General features: G+C 49.5%; 1 protein-coding gene across 1 annotated transcript; it reads left to right on the top strand.

Annotated features, from left to right (window-relative positions):
• Positions 1 to 456: 456 nt before the first annotated feature.
• Positions 457 to 15,864, top strand: PABPC1 (poly(A) binding protein cytoplasmic 1). Its single transcript, XM_007669934.4, has 15 exons — positions 457 to 890; positions 4,090 to 4,283; positions 4,580 to 4,695; positions 6,426 to 6,565; positions 7,696 to 7,790; positions 8,917 to 9,054; positions 9,150 to 9,245; positions 9,643 to 9,915; positions 10,530 to 10,620; positions 11,870 to 11,980; positions 12,082 to 12,236; positions 13,328 to 13,412; positions 14,316 to 14,446; positions 14,920 to 15,024; positions 15,434 to 15,864. Exons 1-14 carry the CDS (start codon positions 698 to 700, stop codon positions 15,010 to 15,012), a joined length of 1,911 nt encoding a protein of 636 aa, XP_007668124.1. The 5' UTR covers positions 457 to 697; the 3' UTR covers positions 15,013 to 15,024; positions 15,434 to 15,864.
• Positions 15,865 to 18,999: the final 3,135 nt, after the last annotated feature.

Here is an 18,999-nt window from a genome sequence, read left to right as displayed (position 1 = left end):
CCGGGAGGGAGGGGGGGAGGGGGGCCTGCGCGAGACGGGCGCTCGCGCTCACGTCCGGTCCCGCCCACGCGCCGCGAGCCTGCGCAGAACGTCCCTCGCCCCGCCCCCGCCCCCCCCTCCCCCCGAGCCGGGCGGCTGACGCCGAAGCCCGGCGCCGGCGTCGGGCGCGCGCACGCACGGACGCACGGCCGGGGCAGGGGGAGGGGGGCGGGGCGTCCGCGGCGCGCGCTATAAATAGAGGCGGCGGGAGGCGGCGCTTCCCCTTCTCCCCGGCGGTTAGCGCTGTGAGTGCGGAGTGTGTGCTCCGGGCCCGGGACACACATCTATTATTAAAAAAATCCAAAAAAAATCCAAAAAAACCCTTGAAAAAAAACCCACCAAAAAAAAAAAAAATTTTTTCTTTTTCCTAAAAAAAAAAAAAAAAAAATCCGCGTCTCCCCCGCCGGAGACTTTTTTATTTTTTTCTTTGCACCCCCCCCCTTTTTTTTTTTTTTTTTTTGTAAAATAATCCGGTGAAGCAGCCGAGAGCGACGAGCGGAGAGGAAGGAAGCAGGAGGCGGCGGGAGCTTCGGCAGGAGAAGGCCGGCCGGTCCTTCCGTCCCGTGGCCGTTGGGGGAGTGGGGAAGCCGGCCGATTTGGGGGCCGCGTCGTCGTCGTCGTCGTCCTCTCTTCCCTCCCCTTCCCCCTTCCCGGCGAGATGAACCCCAGCGCCCCCAGCTACCCCATGGCCTCGCTCTACGTGGGCGACCTGCACCCCGATGTGACCGAAGCCATGCTCTACGAGAAGTTCAGCCCGGCCGGGCCCATCCTCTCCATCCGCGTCTGCAGGGACATGATCACCCGCCGCTCCCTGGGCTACGCCTATGTCAACTTCCAGCAGCCGGCCGACGGTGAGCCCCACCTCCCCCGCCCCCCCGGGGTCCCCCCGGACCCCCCGATTTCCCCCCCCCCCGGGTCGCCGCAGGCCACGCGGCCTGGGGCAGGACCGGCCCCGGAGCCATGTTCCCCCTCTGTCCTTTTAACCACCCTCTTTCTCCCCGTCGACCACCCTCAGCCCCGCGCTGGGTCCGGCTGGAGTCGACGCCGAGCCGCCCCCTCCCCGTCGCCCAAGGTCACGGCGGCAGCCCGAGGGGGCGGGATTGGAACCCACGACCCGGGCTCCCGCGGCTAGGCCACGCCGCTTCTCACTTCCTCCTTCGCGACCATTTTCTCGCCGCCGGCTTCGGCGTGGACGTGCGGGGCGGGGGGTGGGGGGAGGTGGGACAGGCCGCGTCCCCCCAGGCCGGGCTGTTTGCTTCTAGAGCGATCCGGGCCCGAAAAGGCCACCACGTGCCCGGACTCCAGGAAGGCCTCCGGGCCTTACCAGGCCGCCCCGACCGAGGCTCCCCACTCCCACCTTGTGCAAGGCGATGGGGAGAGGAACCGCCGCCGGGGACACTGCTGGAAACTCATCCCGGTTGGGGTGGTCACCCTGGGCTACAAAAACGATGATGAGATCGTAATCCCCTCCCCAGTGGGGACCCCCCCCCGATCGCTCCCAGTCCCTTGCGCCTTGGGTGATGGTGATGGAAAAGAAATAGGGGTCCGGTCCCCTCCAGCCCCGCTGCACCTGAACGCCCCCCCCCCCCCCCCTAGGATTTGAAAAGGTCAGGTGTGAGTCGTCCCCCCGAAACTGGGCGGGGGGTTAGAGCTGGGCCCGTTTTGCAAGAACCCGGGGCTTCAAAGCCCCGGGCCCTGGTGCCCAAATCCCACGCCTTGGCCAAACAACTTGATTTTTGATAAGGTGCTCTTTTGATAGGGTTGGTGGCCGTTAAGCGCTTACTACGGGCGGAGCGCCGTTCTAAGCGCTGGGGGAGGAGACCCAGGGGAATCAGGTGGTCCCACGTGGGGCTCCCGGGCTCCATCCCCATTTTACAGATGAGGGAACTGAGGCCCGGAGAAGCGAAGGGACTCGCCCACAGTCACCCAGCTGACAGGTGGGAGGGGGGGCATCCGTCCACTCGGAATTTTCAGGGGGGCCGGTTCTCCCTCCCCTGGGAGTTCCGCAGGTGAGACGTTTTCAAACCGCAGAAGCCCCGCCGGTAAATTGTAGACCCAGAAGGGGGTAAGAGATGGGGGACTTGCGCCTAGCCAGTGTTTCGCCCCCCCGAGATGATCCCCTTCCAAGGCACCCGGGCCTGGCTTTTGTAAATCGAGTGGGTGACGGGTGGGCATTTTCCCGAAATGTAGGGCTACCGATTCTTCTTCTTGTTTTCCCACCCGGCATTCTAAATAACTGGAAGATCCGTCATTAAACGTTTCTTCCTAATGACTTGGGAAAACTCACACTTGGTGTAAGTCGAGGGGGAGGGAGGGGAAAGAGACTGGGAGGGAATTTCCCGGCAGCCCCTGACAAGCCAAGCAGTGGAGGTACATTAGGCCCCGTGTGCTATTAATACCCAGGAAATGGCAACCTGGAGTGGTTTTTGCTATTACTAGCCAGAAATGGCTCGAAATAATCACTTTGGGTTTTTTTAAAAGTTGAGCTGCAGGTTGGCATGGCTACAGTGTTGGGTTTGCCGTCCCCATCCATCCCTTCCTAGTGGCCCGAGACCAGTACGGGATCCGGTTGGATTAAGGGTCCATCGCTTCTCTTCGCCCCCACCCTCGTCGGGTTTGTGATTGATCATCTGGATCATTTCTGTCGTGTGTTATTCAGTTAATGAAATTCACCGGCTACCTGAAGAAATACGGAGGGCACAATGCAACAGCTTCTCAAAGGGACCCCGGTTTCCAGTTATACAGGAAGGGGCAGTGATTCATTCCAAAGAAATTCAGGCAAAGTCAGCAAAAACATAGAAGGGGGAAACCGATTAAATCTGGTCAGCTAATGGGCTGGTTGCTGAGAGTCTATCCTTTGGGGACCCGGAAGTTTTCATCTGGGTTTGAAAAGAGGAGCTAAAATGGGCCACGTGCACTAATTAATTGGATTATCGTTAGTGGGGGTGGGAGGTGTGTGTGTACACACCCGTAGGTACCTAGGTACCTGGTTGGGGGTGGAAGGGGTGGGGTTCAACCAACTATTGGCTGGCCCTTCATTCCGAAATTGGGATTGCGTACACTTTCATTGCTGGCTTGGCTGTCCTCTGTACTAAAAGCTTCTTCTGCTTGTTGAAGATCCTCTAGATAAGCCCGGAAAGTGGGTAACTGGATGGGGACGATGGTTTGTGCTCTGCTTGTGCTCTGCTTGTGCTCTGTCCTGTAAGGACTATACGTTGGGTTTTAAGCAGAAGAAATACAGGTGAAAATCTTTATAATCTAGGGAAAAGTTTCCTTTTAAACAGGACGCTTTTAGGGTATGGGTTTTATTTGAGGTAGGGAGCAAAAAGGGTGATGGGAATTCAGGGTTTTCCAAGAGGAAAGGCTATTGAATGCTTTATGATGACGATTCCCCAGTGGAACGGAGCAAGGATTTCGAAAGATCCTGTCTTACAATTGAATACACATTCAGTCTGCTAGATAAGTATGGGACCGCGAACTACACTCTGAGCCTAACACTTTTTAAAGGAAACTAGGTCCTCTGAATGGATATAGTCGGTTGGGAGTTGTGGGTGGTAACACAGAAGGATTAGTGAAAATCTCCGATGGTCCCCGACATTGTGCCCGCAGAGTAGAACAGTTGTTTCCCCCATCTACCTTTCTTCCCCCCGTATTGGGGAAAGCCAAGGATCTAACAGGAAGAAGCGACGAGCAAACCGGTGAGTTTTCAAAAGTATTTTGCTTGGAGAAGAAAAATCCTGGGCTTTTCCTGCTCACTTAGCTAAGGACAAGCCTGGTTCACAGAAAGAGTACAGGTTGAGTGACTTCTCATGGTGGCAGTGATTCGTCAGTCCCCTTTTAATCCACAAGTGCTGGGTAAACCAAGCCTCGGCGCTCATTGCAGTCCTTTCTCCTTATTGCGCTTTTTGCTTCGAAGAAGGAGCTCCCAAATACATTAATCACCAAGATGGAGAATCTGTAATCTTTTTCTCCCGACCTTTAGGGCGTCTTCGGTGGAGAGACTGAATCGTAAAACGTAATTTTCAATCTGTTCTCTCCTGTGCCCCGCAGCGGAGCGAGCGTTGGACACCATGAACTTTGACGTTATTAAAGGCAAGCCAGTGCGCATCATGTGGTCTCAGCGTGATCCATCCTTACGTAAAAGTGGTGTAGGAAACATCTTCATAAAAAACTTGGACAAATCCATCGATAATAAAGCATTGTATGATACGTTTTCTGCTTTTGGAAACATTCTTTCTTGTAAGGTAAGTGAGATCTACCTGCCACTTAACACGTGAAACCACGTGTGCAGTTCTTGAACGTCTCGTGAGGTGCTTGGCTTTTAGTTCCTTGTGATAATACAGTAAACCACCTTGTGGGGTCATTTTTTTAGATATCTTTGAGAGGTTTTTTTAGAATTTTTTTTTTTGAGATTTTTAGAAACCATTTTTAGAGACCACACGGTCCCCTAGATCATTTTCAGGATGTCAGTGTCAGGAACTATCAGCGGGTGGAGAGGGGCGTTTTTTAAAAAAAAACATCGTCTGCTTTTACTTCACAGGTGGTGTGTGATGAAAACGGGTCAAAGGGCTATGGATTCGTACACTTTGAGACACAGGAAGCTGCCGAAAGAGCTATTGAAAAAATGAATGGAATGCTTCTTAACGATCGTAAAGTGTAAGTATATAAATGGTCATGTGTGTGTCATGGTCCTAAGTGTAAATCTGATGCAGAACAGTGTTTGCTTTGGAAAGCTAGCCAAGTTAAAACAGGAGTCAGAATTGTATTGCCAAGGACTCCGATTTGGGGGGTGGTTTGGGGATGCTGCATTGTAATACCTGGGATTTTATGACAGTGCTTTTCTCGCGTTTGGGGTGCCCTAGCGCTGACATTAGTAATTCACAGGTGACGTATGCTTCCCACCGAAAACTCAGAGGCAGCGGAAAGGATGTGGGAGACAGGGAAGCAAGTGAATAAATGCCTTTCAAATCAGATACCTTAGTATTCTGAGCAGAAGGTTGAATGGGTTCTTAAAACCAATTAGATCAGAAAAAAGAACCAGTACTATAGACCCAGAGGTGCCAAAATGGATCACACGTACTTTTACTTGCTTCTCGGTCCATTCAGAGGGCTATTCATTAGTCCTTTGAAATGGAGGTTTTGAGTTTTCCCAACTAGAATGTCCAATGGTACTCTGAAAATCAATTTTATTAGCCTAAGAAGCAAGCTTTCAGACCAACCAATTTAACCTAGCTAAAGTCCCATCCTCTGAACGGGGGAAGGGGTCACTTGCAGCCATCCCCTGGTCCATAACTTCAAAGCCTTTACCGAAGGCACCTCTCCAAGTGGCCTGCCCCGACCAAGCCCTCTTTTCCTTTTCTTCCACTCCCTTCTCTGCGTCACCCTGACTTGCTCCCTTTATTCATCCCCCATCCCAGCCGTACAGCACTTATGTACATATCGGTAAGTTTAGGTTAATGGCTAGCTCCCTCTAGACCCTAAGAGGGTTGTGGGCGGGGAACGTGTCCGTCACGTCGTCCTCTCCCAAGCGCTCAGTACAGTGCTCGGCACACGTTAAATGCTCGTTACGGTCTATCGGTCACCCTTGCGCTGGTGAGGGATGACTCTCCCCGTCTAGAGACGGAGACAAGGGCATTGGGTTCACACGTTCTGTGTTTTGGGTGGCTTAGGGACGTGAGGCTCGCCCGTGGTCTTGGGCCTTTGAAGCCGGATGGTGGGCCTCACCGTCTACTTCAGCACCGGCCTTGACGACCGGTGGAAGAGTGGCCCAGACCAGGATCTTCTGGACTACAGTTGGGCCTTGAATTCCATTGGATTCTAAGGTCCCCGAGGGCCGGAAACTCTTACTTCTAGGGGCCTCCACTCAATAAATGCTATTAATGGTACTTGGTCTGAAGCTGATTAGTCCACATGTAAAGCACAGATGGTTATGGGAGTTTCAGAAGCACTGCTAATGCATCTGTAGGTGTCCAATTCAAATGAGCCATTTTTAAGGCAGGGGAGAACACGATTTTTGTGATTGCCCCGATTCTGTGCGGAGATTGAGCCACGTTTAATTTACGGGGGAAAATGAGTCTCTGCTGAATACCTGCGCCGATATCGTAGCTGTAAAGCGGCTCAGTCCCATCCCGGGATGTCAGCTGCCGAACAGAAAAATGAAAACCACACCGTCGGGTGGTTGGAGGGTTTGGGAGAGCTGTGTTAGGTCCCGGGGCTAGAGAAACTACCGTTGTCTCTGAATTGCAATAATTTGTCACAGTTCCTCTTAATTACCTGTTGGAGCCTAAAAAATAATCATTAATACCCACCCGCCAGCTCATCTGCCAGGTTGGTTTCGTGGAAAATTCACCGACTCTTCTATGTTTAAATCTTGGTTTCTTTTAAAGATTTGTTGGACGATTTAAATCCCGTAAGGAGAGGGAAGCAGAGCTCGGTGCTAGGGCAAAGGAATTCACCAATGTTTACATAAAGAATTTTGGAGAAGATATGGATGACGAAAGACTTAAGGAACTCTTTGGCAAGTTTGGTAATGTGAAATTTCTTACGCTTTTGACATTCTGACAACTGATGTTAGCAAAATTTAGATCCCTCTACGCTGCGTTCTATTAACTCTTCGTGTTGTACTCTTAGCAAGTGCTTAGTAGAGTGCCCCGCCGGCGATAATCAACAAGTACGATTGGCCCGAACGTATCTCCTGACTGGGTCTCTCAAGTTCCCGTTACAGTGGTCTGTACAAAGGTGGTGCTCAGGTTCTATTCGACAGTCAGGTACTTGTTAGGCACTTACTCTGTGCCAGGCACCCTGCTAGCTGTTGGATTAGTGAAATACCGCTCACTCGTGCCTCTGGGAAGGGACTAAGCCAGTCAAAATGTCCTGTTGCTGAAAAATGGGCCACTGAATTATTTTTCATTTCATTTCCTGACATTTGGTAAGACAGAAGCAATTTGGTCATTAAATCGAGTTATTCCAGGGATTCATTAGCTTCAGTAGTATCCTTGATGTACAAAATAGTATGATCCTGACTCCTTTGCGGCGTCATAGATACATCTGTCCCAGAGCACCCCACTTGCATCTGCAATCGTTCCGGTAGCGCATCCATAGAGTTTTCTTGGTAAAAACACAAAAGTGGTTTACCGTTTTTTACCTGGCTAAATTGTTTTGTTGTTAAAGCTCCCTGTGTACCGCACTTGCAGCAGACGGCCTGATCTTACTGACAGTACTGTTCTTTGTAAAGTTGCCATATATATCCAAAAGTACTTTTGCTGAAGTGGTTGGTTATAAGCCCTAGAATATGCCAAGCTCCCATCCATTGGTCTTAAGAAGATTTCATGAAGGGTAATGGGAAGGTTTTAATAAAGGGAAATCATAAAAAAAAATCTAGAAGGGGAAACGCTGCACAGGTATTGAAGATAGCTAGTGTTTGGGCTATTTATGAGCTTCTCTCTGGCTTCACTGTACTGTGAATATTAGAGTTGGATATTTTTTTCAAAGTGAAAGGTGAGGTTTCTCAGTGTTAGGGAACACTCTGTTTTCATAGGACTTGTTCGACTCCTGGTGCTTCAGACTGTTCTGCCAGAAGAGGTGCTGTTTATACTCGGTCAAAAATACAAGTTATAAATGTGGGTTTTTTTTTTTTTAAATTATTATTATTTTTAGGGCCTGCTCTAAGTGTGAAAGTAATGACTGATGAAAGTGGAAAATCCAAAGGCTTTGGCTTCGTTAGCTTCGAGAGACATGAAGATGCCCAGAAAGTGAGTCTTAAAATATAAGGAATGTTTTTGATTCTAAGATACTTTAAGACAGATGAAGCATGTGTCACCCTTAAATGCTGTGGATCGCATTTCCTTTACCTAGTCTCTCCCCTAGAAAGAAAAGGGATTACACTCTAATTTGTTAGTAACTTCAGTTGAGAAGTCCATGGTGACCGCTTTCTTTCCCACCGAGGCTTGTGTACGTACGTACACCTTATCTACTTGAAATGTAATTTCAATGTCCACTGAGTTTCATTAGGGTTTCTTTAAGGCATCAGTTAAGAATTTACTATGTGCCGGGAACTATACTAAGTGCTGGGGTAGGTACAAGCTAATCTGGTTGGACACGGAGTCCACGTCCCGCATGGGGCTCCCATTATTAGTCCCCATTTTGCAAATGAGGTAACTGAGGCCCAGAGGAAGAGAAATGACTTGTCTGGGATCACACAACAGTCAAGGGACGGAGCCGGAATTAAAAAATAAATAAATTGTGGTATTTTTTAAGCGCTTACTATGTGCAGAGCACTATTCTAAGCTCTGGGGGATAAAAGGTGATCAGGTCCCCCATGAGGTTCACAGTTTTAATCCTCATTTGACAGATGAGGTAACAGGCACAGAGAAGTTAAGTGACTTGCCCAAGGTCACACAGCTGACTAGCGGCAGAGCCGGGATTAGAACCCGTGACCTGACTCCCAAGCCCGCACTCTTTCCACTGAGCCACGCTGCTTCTCATGGAACCCAGGTCCTTCTGACTTCAAGCCCCGGCGCTCTCCACTGGGCCACGCCGCTTCTCAAGGATTTGACTATAATCTGAACAGTGCCCTACATCCTGTCTCGCCTTAGGTGGGCAGGGCGGGGAGGAAAGGAGACAGAAGCAGCAGCCAGTTCTGCAGACTAGAAGCCGAGCGATAGAGCGGTGTCTAGGGGCCCGGGTTCTTGTTCTCACATAGGGGCCCGTAGGTGAATGTCAGGGCCTGTCGTCTTCAAGGAAAGAGGACAGCTGGTTATTGGAGTCGATGAGTTTGTTCGATTAAGCTTATCCAACTTGCTCGCTTTTGATCTGGAACCGAAGAAATGGATTTTCCTCCGGGCTGAATAACAGTTACCTTGGTGCTTGTCTTCTCAGGCTGTTGATGAGATGAATGGCAAAGAACTGAATGGAAAGCAAATTTACGTGGGGAGAGCCCAAAAAAAAGTGGAACGGCAGACAGAACTCAAACGCAAATTTGAACAGATGAAGCAGGACCGAATCACCAGATACCAGGTTACATCTTCGACTGAGCGGCCCCTGATTACAGCTAGCTGGGACGTCTTTTCTTTGATGAAACTAAATCAACTTTCCCCTCCCCGCCTTTCTAGGGTGTTAACCTTTATGTGAAAAACCTCGATGACGGCATCGACGACGAACGCCTGCGGAAAGAATTTTCACCGTTTGGTACAATCACTAGCGCCAAGGTAAAGTGTATTGCTTTGGTATCGTGATGGCCCCGGAAAGACTAGTGATGAGGTAATCGATCGGTGCTATTTAATGAGCCCTTCCCGTGTGCAGAGCACCGTGTTATGCGCGGCACTGTACCGATAGCACCTATTTCGTTTCTCCGATGGTTCACCTTTAAGCAGAGCTGGCTCAAAGGAGTTGCGGTTGTGAAATGCTTTGCATAATTTGGCCCTCGGGATGACAACCGTATTATAATATATTAACTCTAAATGTAAAAGTCCTCCAACGGTTTTAAACTCAAGGTACTAATGATCCCACCCAAAATGCTCTTAACGTTCTGTTGTGCTTCCAGTTGCAAGTCGATTGACTGGCTTTTTGGTTTTTGTGTGTGGCTTTTTCTCCCCCCTCCAACAGGTCATGATGGAGGGTGGCCGCAGCAAAGGTTTTGGGTTCGTGTGTTTCTCTTCCCCGGAAGAAGCCACCAAAGCAGTGACAGAAATGAATGGTAGAATCGTGGCCACCAAGCCATTGTACGTAGCTTTAGCCCAACGCAAAGAAGAGCGCCAGGCGCACCTCACCAACCAGTATATGCAGAGAATGGCGAGCGTACGAGCCGTGCCCAACCCGGTCATCAACCCCTACCAGCCAGCACCTCCTTCAGGTTACTTCATGGCAGCTATCCCTCAGGTATCTATGGATCTGAGACGAGCGGAGCGGGCACTGGTCAGTTGTATTTACTGAGCGCTTACTGCGTGCGGAGCAGGACGCGCTCCCTGCCCACAATGAGCTTGCAGTCTAGAGGGGGAGACGGATATTAATATCGGTGAATAAATTGCAGATAGGTACACAAGTGCGGTGGGGCTGGAGGGTGGCGGGGGGAATAGAGGGAGCAAGTCAGGGTGATGCGGAAGATTGGGGGAGAAGAAAGGAGGGTTTAGTCTGGGAAGGCCTCTTGGAGGAGATGTGCCTTCAATAAGGCTTTGAAGGGTGGGGAGGGTCACCGTCATAGATAAGGAGGGGAGGGCGTTCCAGGACAGGCAGGATGTGGGCGAGAGGTCAGCGGTGAGATGGGTGGAAATCTCTCCGTATTTGGTTTAAACATCAGCTTTGAGTCAGAACCCCAGGTAGCCAAGGCTATTAAAGTAGAACGGGGGTTGTGACATTATTAGCTCTTTCTGCATGACTCTGGGAACCCTGGAGTAAGATGAGCCAATAGAGAAGCGGTTAAGAAGGTAGATTCTTAGCCGCCGGTTCTCGGGGAGCAAATACGACTGGTTAACTGATTGGCTTTCCTCTACCAGACTCAGAACCGTGCCGCGTACTATCCTGCTAGCCAAATCGCTCAACTCAGACCAAGTCCTCGCTGGACTGCTCAGGGTGCCAGACCTCATCGTAAGTCTCCGGCTCCACGACTGGGGGGCGGGAAAAGCAGGCTAAGGAGAGTGGGGTGGGTGTCTGAGTTGGTATGATGCTTGTTGAGCCTGTTCTGTGTGTCCAAGCACTGTGCTGAGCACTGGGGGTAAACCCGCAATAATCAGGTTGGAATACGGTCTCTGTCCCACGTGGGCTGACAGTCTAAGTGGGCCGGGCGGGGGAGGGGCAGGGGGCTAGTAACGGTACCAGCTTGGCCTGCTAGAAAGGGCGAGACTTGGGAGTCAGACCTGGACTCTAATCCTGCTCTGCTACGTGACCTTGGGCAAGTCACTTGCCACCTGCCACACCTGGTCTGCCTCCTACTTAGAATGTGAGATCCATGCGGGGCGGGGACCGTGTCCAACCTGAAAAGCCTCATATCTCACCTAGTGCTTAGGAGAGGGCTTTGACTCATAGATAAATAATATGCTTGATAAATACAGTAATGATAATCCTAGTAGAGTATTGTAGGGATTGAAGGGCAAGGTGCTTATATTCGTTTGTTAATTAGGCCAGTCGGAATACTCTGGTGAAAGCTGCCGCTTTCTCAAAGTTGGGAGGTAGTTTATAATTTAAGAATTATGGTATTTGTTAAGCTCTAAGGGCTGGGGTAAATACAGGATAATCAGGTCCCACGTAGACTCACAGTCTAAGAAGGGAGAACAGGTATCGGAATCCCTTGGGAACTGAGGCACAGGGAAGTTTAAGTGACTTGCCCAGAGTCACACAGCAGGTATGTAGCGGAGCCAGAACTAGAACCCGGGTCCTCCCAGGATTGTGTTCTTTTCACTAGTCCATGCTGCTTCTCTGCATGAGAAGGTAGGAGAAAGAGAGGAGCGAGAGGAATATTCTCATCAGGCAGGGCGAGCCCGTGCCCAGAGAAGGGCAGGAGGGACAGGAATGGACAGCAATTAACGCCAACCGTAGTCCGCCTATTTTGGGTCTAGACGGCAGCTTAGGTATGCAAAACCTGTGTCTTAAGGTTCCATTTAGGCGAGTTAAGTATCGCCCTGCCCCAGGGTCTGCTTTTTAAGGCGCCGGCCCGCTCTGGGCCCCTAGGGTGTATATGTACGGATACACGTCTGGAGTGGCGATTGGGTTCCTTGGTGGCGCTCCCTCCCGAGAAGCGGGTGGCAAGTCCACAGGCGCGAGGGCACGGCGGGGGGCGGGGGGGAGCCCACCATTTCCGGGCGGCGGAATCACGCGTGGTCATGTCTGTAAAACGCAGCATTCCAGAACATGCCCAGCGCCATCCGGCCCGCAGCTCCTCGGCCCCCCTTCGGCACCATGAGACCTGCCTCTACGCAGGTCCCGCGAGTCATGTCCACGCAGCGTGTCGGTGAGTGGGGGCGCACGTGCCCGGGCCTGGCCGCGCGGTAGAGGCGGCGAGGGGGCCCTGCGGCGGCGCCTCAACACCGCGCGTCCCTTCTTCCCTCGCAGCTAACACGTCGACCCAGACGATGGGACCCCGGCCCGCGGCCGCCGCCGCCGCCGCCACCCCCGCCGTCCGCACCGTTCCTCAGTACAAGTACGCCGCGGGCGTGAGGAATCCTCAGCAGCATCTCAACGCACAGCCCCAGGTCACCATGCAGCAGGTGGGCCACGTGCGGGGCTCCGCATGGGCCTCGCGGCGGGCGGGCCGGCGGATGATGATTTCCGGGCTCCTGTTCCAGCCTACTTGGCCGCTCTGATTCTCTCCTAGCAGGTGGTTTTCAGGGTCAAGTTGGTGTGGTCCACTGGCTCTCTGGAACTGGCACCAGTTCCCTACAGTGGCTCCGACAGCAGTGGCATGTCCCATCTCCAGTATGGGAGGGTCATTTGTAGGATTTGTCTTGGGATACCGGGGGCCAGGTGCTGAAGAGGCCATTCGGGAAGCTCAGAGGGGCTTTCCGGATTTCCGGATTGTGCTTGGACTCGTGCGGTGTAGCACCGTTGTTGACTCTAGGTGCCTTTTTTTTTTTCTTCATTACTTTCATCATGGCGACTTGGGAACAAGCTACACTAGCGTCAGGTTGGACTACTTCAGGTCTGCACTAGAACTGAAATGATGGTTTTATTTGTGAAGGGTTTACTTTGTGCCAAGCACTGTTCTAAGCACTGGGGTCCCAGTTCCACATGGGGCTCACGATGTTAATCTCCATTTTGCAGGTGAGGGAACCGAGGCCTGGGGAAGTTGTGATTTCTCCGAGGTGTTAGACGCACGCACGTTCAACTGCACGTAGGCCACCTGCTTCTCATAGACCCAGAACTGCTGACCTGGTCCAATATCTCTACTGGAGTTACTTACAGCTAAGAAAGCCTTTTTCCATTGTCACTGGGCAAGCCAATGTTCAGCCGCTCTGCCCCGCTCTGCCCCGCTTCCTGTAGCAATAAGGAGGCATTAATGACCCCAAACGCCATGATGTTAGGTATTTTTATTTTCTCTGCCAAGTCCTGGCGCACTGAAGTGCCAGTTTTTATAGGGACTCGAGAGACCAAACACAGCAGCTTTGAAATAGAGGGGAGGGGCCTGCCGGTCCGGGACTCTAACTTCTACGGTTTTCCACGAGAGTTAACATGCGCTGCTGGTTCAGGAAAGCTAGCCCCTCCAGTCCAGTCCCAGATTAAACGCCGCCCCTCTAAATGGCCACCTTCATTGGGTTGCCGACTCTCATCCTAAATGATCTTTGTTCTGATTGCTTGGTAGCCTGCTGTCCATGTGCAAGGCCAGGAACCCTTGACCGCTTCCATGTTGGCGTCCGCTCCGCCTCAAGAGCAGAAGCAGATGCTGGGTATGTATCCGGTGGACCTGATGGGCTAATTTCATCAGGGATGGTCTGGCCCGAACGATGGGTTTGGGGACTACCAGGGTAATCCCACAGCTGACTTGCTACAGATGCCTAGACTGATGCCCACCACTCTGAACGTTTCAACCTTTCCCACTCGTAACCTTACCGTCCGGTGGCAGAAAAGCACCAGCGTATCGCCGCATCACCCTCTGAGGCGGTGCACCGCGCGTGTACGCGGCTTCACTAAATCTACTTGTGCCGATTTGTAGGTCATTTTAACAGAACAGACCCGTGTTGTGGGAAACCCATTCCTTAACACTGCCATCGTGTTACGGCGGACTTGTACGTGAATTTGGTTTTCGTGGCGGTAAAAGATTACATTCAAGGGGTGGGAAGTTGAACACTCTCACATTGAGCATGCGTGTCACCCGGATCCTTCCATGTAGTGGGAGTAGTATTTGGTGAACGCCCACTCGGTGCGGTGCACAGTGCTAAGCACTTGGGAAAACTAGAATAGGGAAGTGATACATTCCCTGCCCGCAAAGGGCTTAGGCTCTTAATTTAATAGGGCATCTCAGTGGAGCTTGAGCTTCCGGCCTAGAGGTGACCCAGGTGGGCTTCTGGGACAGATTTGTCCAGCTGGTCTGCCCAAAGTTCTAAGGAGCCCAGTCATTGGGTCTTGGAAAAATGGGAGACACCGGAGGAAGCATTGCTAGATTTCGTACGTGGCCAAAAGATGTAGCCGGGCTTGGCTTGCACTGTCGAGAGTTTATAAAAACTTTATATTAGGGAAAAGGCACGACACAGCTGTGCTTGCAGATTTTCATGTAAGATTCAATGTTGGGGGTTTAGAAAATCGCGGCCTTGGTTCAAAACGTTGATGCGTCTTTTTGTTTTTGTCCTTAGGTGAGAGGCTGTTTCCTCTTATCCAGGCCATGCACCCTACTCTGGCGGGTAAAATCACTGGTATGTTGCTGGAGATTGACAATTCTGAGCTCCTCCATATGCTTGAGTCTCCAGAATCTCTGCGTTCTAAGGTAACTATCCGGTCCTTCCTCTGGACAGTCAGCCGGTCGTGGTTATTGAGTGCTCACTGTGCGGAGCACTGTACAAGGCGCCAGGGTCAGCTCCTAAATAAAAGCTTTTGAGAAGGGTGAATAGGGGTAGGACATATTAGGTTTTCATTTAGTTCTCTGGAGCGAGAGAATTACACAGTCAAACGTTTAAGAGAATGACTGCGAAACAAGAAATCTTTGGAAGTCCGCCTTAAACGAGCTTTATTTTGGGTTTCATTTGGGGGCTTACTTAGGATCAATTCTAGAATATCTGTCATGAGTCTTTCCCTCAAATTGGAGTGGGCGTAGCTTTTGGGTGATCGGAAATTCACCAAACGTCACTCCTGCCCTTTCCCCCCCAGTATCCTTCAACCACAAGGAATGTTCACGCTTCCGTGGTGAGTGAATTTACATTTTCAAAGTAAGAACGTGTGCCCTCCTTAACCCTCTTTCAGGTCGATGAAGCGGTAGCTGTACTTCAAGCCCACCAAGCTAAAGAAGCTGCCCAGAAAGCAGTCAACAATGCCACCGGTGTTCCAACTGTTTAGAAAAAGAAAAAAGTAAGTTGCGTATCGGGGGAGAATTTCTCATGCTTGGACTCAAATATCATGTGTTTTTAAACCCTCTGCCACCAGTCCTTTTGAACGCTGTCCATTAGCTGTGCCCGAGACCCAAACCGAGGAGACAAGGTTTCTGCTAGAATATGATCAGATGTGAACTGAGTCTAGCGCACAGGAACCAGGCCAGATGTAGGGTATTATTAAATGCCTCCTTAAAACTTTAAGACAATTTATAGGCCTTTAAAGTCACTTGGCATGCCAGACATGCTTAGAGGTGTAAAATCTGCGGTTGTAATGTAGGGCTTAACCATTGCGAGCTATTTAAATACTAAAATTGTTTTAAAGGCCTTTACTTAATGAGTAAATGTATCAAAATAGTCACCGTCTTTTTTTTTTTTTTAACTTACAGAAAGATCAGGGACCATGAAATGGAACTCTGCTTCACCGAAGAAAAATATCTAAACATCGAAAAACTTAAATATTGTGAAAAAACATTGCAAAACATAAAATGAATAAAAAAAGGAAAGGAAACTTTGAAGCTTATGTACCGAACAAATGCCAGGTCTGGCAAACTTAATGCTAGTCCTAGATTACTTATTGATTTAAAAAACAAAAAAATAGTAAAATGTAAAAACAAATTAATGTTTTATAGACCCGGGGGAAAAAAGAATTTTCAGCACAGTTCAAAAAATTTAAAGCATTCCTTTCTTTAATTTTGTAATTCTTTACTGTGGAAAAGCTCAGGCCATCAAGCTGTTTTAGAAGACAGTTGACAGCCGAGCAAGGAAACGTAATTTGGATTATAAAATTCTTGCTTTAATAAAAATTCCTTAAACAGTGCACGGTGTCTTCGTAATACGGTTTGCCTCGGGTGGTCCGCAGGAGTGTTGGGCTGGAAGTCGAACGTTACCGCTTAGTAGTTTTCGGCTACTTTTTGTCACTTTGCGGAGGGGCGATTCAATATAAAGTACAGGGATAACTTAGCCTCCATTTCCCTGATGTCTCGATCTTGACATCGGTAACAAGTGTGAGAGTGGGCTCAGGAGATGGACCACCGGAAACAGACACTAAAATGGTAGAGGTAGGAAGAAGTAATAGAGGTACTCGGTGCAGCGGTGAATCTGAATTAGGCTTGCTGGTTTTCATACCAGTTGGCAGCTAGATGGGAGGAGGAGTGAGAAGGGGTGGGTGATGAGGACCACGGACCCAGGAAGAGCCTGAAAAGATGGAGATAATAGAGGCACCTCTGCAGACCACCCGAAAAATCCCCCCTCCCTCAACCTTGGTTCTGGGATGCCCCTGTGTCCAAAGCGCCGGATGAATCAGGGAAATGGGCTTTCAGAGGAGGAAAGCAGTGGCCGGCCGGATGAAGGGGGACGACCAGAGTGACCCTTGAAGGAGCTAGCCCGATTGCTGCAAGTCAAAATGGTTCAGTGCACAAAATTCACCGTATTCAATTGTCATGTGAAGGTAATGGGCTTCACTGAATCTTATTAAATCTTATTATCTTTAATAATCGGTATTTATTAAGCACCAAAATCCCTACGTGCCAAGCACTTCTAAATGTTGGGGTAGATAGAAATTGATAAGGTCACATGAGATCCACAGGCTTAGGGAGAATGGATATTTTAGCCCCATTTTAGAGTTGAGGTAACTGAGGCCCAAAGAAGTTAAATAATTGCATAAGTCACCCAGCAAGCAAGTAATGGAGCAGGGATTAAAGGGTAGAGCACAGGCCTGGGAGTCAGACCTGGCTTCTAATTCCTGCTCCCCCCACTTTTCTACTGTGACCTTGGGCAAGTCACTTTCACTTCTCAATGCCTAAGTTACCTCATCTGTAAAATGGGGATTGAAGACTGAGCCCCATATGGGACATGGACTGTGTTGTCCAACCTGATTAACTTGAATCTATCCCAGTGCTTAGTCCTGTGCCTGTTACAGAGTAAGTGATAAATATTAGAAAAAGTTCCTCTGTCCTAAATTTGGGGCAGGCATATCAATTCGCTGTATGCCAACTGATTGAGACATCCGTTCTCTTCAAATGGGCCACCTTATGAAACTTTCTAGGTTGGACTTCCCCATCCCACCTCATAGAGAGGAGGGATACCTAAATAGTGAAAAAAGATACCCTTACATCCCTTCTGCTACTTCTCGATCTTTGCTACATCAGATTAAATGTTCTAGAAGTGACTTAGGGGCCAGAAATGTGCAGTTCCCTTGCACTGCAGGGAGGCTGAGAGGGTAGCTGCCAATCAGAGCAGCTCCTATGTGGTACCTGGCACACTGCAAGTCCATCGATGGCAGTTAGAGCCCACTGTACTGAGCACTGGGAAATTAATGCTATATTCAAGTGGATAGGTGTGATTCCTGCCCACAAGAAGCTCACAGTTTCTAGGTGCCCCAGGTCTTCCTATTCCCGGCAATTCTAAAAGCCTGGCAGTCCTGACTTCAAAAATGGAATTCTAGCTGCTGAGCTGAAAGGAACATTTGAAAGATGCCTTCGTTTTGCCGTAACGCCTGTTTTCACCGTTTTCGCAAGACTGTTAGGGGATTAAGGAACTTCTCTGACCACACAAACCCGTTTGGATACAGCGCACCATGGCGCTAGAAGAAACTGCTCGTACGTGGCGGCATTTCGGATGGGTGAGTACCTCGGCATGCTTTTCTTTAGCTTGGGGTTCGGTAAGAAAGTCACCCTGGGTTAGAGCATATACTATAGTGTCTGGCACATTCATTCATTCATTCAATAGTATTTATTGAGCGCTTACTATGTGCAGAGCACTGTACTAAGCGCTTGGAATGTATAAATCGGCAACAGATATAGACAGTCCCTGCCCATTGACAGGCTTACAGTCTAATCAGGGGAGACAGACAAAAACAATAGCAATAAATAGCCAATAGCAAATGGAATTATTATCATTATGAAACCTTGTTGTCTGACCTACTTCCAAACCGAAGGGGGAGAACAGGTTGATTATAAAGTATTAAGTTCTTTACTAAAAGATCGGGGTTGTTGATCTTCCTGAGACTGCAGCATGCCTATGGACTGGGGCCTTGTTTCATGTAAGCCTTTGCCAAATTGGGGTATCAATCATAGTTATTGAGTGTTTAATATGCAGAACACTGTACTAAGCACTTGAGAAGAGTATAATTCCGCAGGGTTGGTAGTTAGGTTCCTTGTCCACAGTGAGCTTTCCAATAAGGAGGGAACTAATAGGATTATTACAAGAAGAATAGCAGTTTTGTTTAATGTAGCTCAGTTGTGTTCCGTACCCAATTTCTTACTCAAGCTGTGAGCCCATTGTTGGGTAGGGATGGTCTCTATCTGTTGCCGAATTGTCCTTTCCAAGTGCTTAGTACAGTGCTCTGCACACACGCTCAATAAATACGATAGAATGACTATTCCCTTGCATGAGTTATCTAGAAAGCTCCATTCATGTCCATCTGTTCTGCATTGTAATTTACTTGCAACTGGTAAAGAGAAGCAGGCCTAGTGGCAAGAGCCACAGGCTAGGGAGTCAGAGGACATGGGTTCCAATCCCGGCTCTGCCACTCGCCTTCTGCGTGACTTGGGCAAGTCACTTCATTTCTCTGTGCCTCAGTTACCTCATCTGTAAAGTGGGGATGAAGACTGTGAGCCCCATGTGGGACAACCTGATTACTTTGGATCAACCCCACTGCTTAGAACAGTGCTTGGTACAAAGTAAGCACTTAAATACTGTAATTATTTTTATTATGAATTCCCCTCTAAAGTGTAAACTTCTTGTAGGCAAGGAAACTGGCTACCAATTCTTTTATTGTACTTTCCGAAGCGCTTAGTACAGAGTTCTGTATTAGTACTTGATAAACATAGATTGTTTGGTAGGTTTGCAAGGTTATTTAGCACAAGTGACATGAGAAGATTGTTTGGCTTGAGAAGCAGTGTAGCCCAGTGGATGGAGCACAGACCTAGGCGACAGAAGGACTTGGGTTCTA

Source organism: Ornithorhynchus anatinus, chromosome 4 (assembly GCF_004115215.2).
Source record: "Ornithorhynchus anatinus isolate Pmale09 chromosome 4, mOrnAna1.pri.v4, whole genome shotgun sequence".
In the NCBI taxonomy this organism is placed as follows: domain Eukaryota; kingdom Metazoa; phylum Chordata; class Mammalia; order Monotremata; family Ornithorhynchidae; genus Ornithorhynchus; species Ornithorhynchus anatinus.
This window is presented reverse-complemented; position numbering and strand designations above follow the sequence as displayed.

Excerpts from the sequence above, each read along its gene's own strand:
- PABPC1 (XM_007669934.4), top strand. The coding sequence starts at position 698 with ATGAACCCCAGCGCCCCCAGCTACCCCATGGCCTCGCTCTACGTGGGC. Across the intron at positions 9,246-9,642 it reads GTACAATCACTAGCGCCAAG|GTCATGATGGAGGGTGGCCG; the intron begins GTAAAGTGTATT and ends CCCCTCCAACAG. Across the intron at positions 9,916-10,529 it reads TCATGGCAGCTATCCCTCAG|ACTCAGAACCGTGCCGCGTA; the intron begins GTATCTATGGAT and ends TTCCTCTACCAG.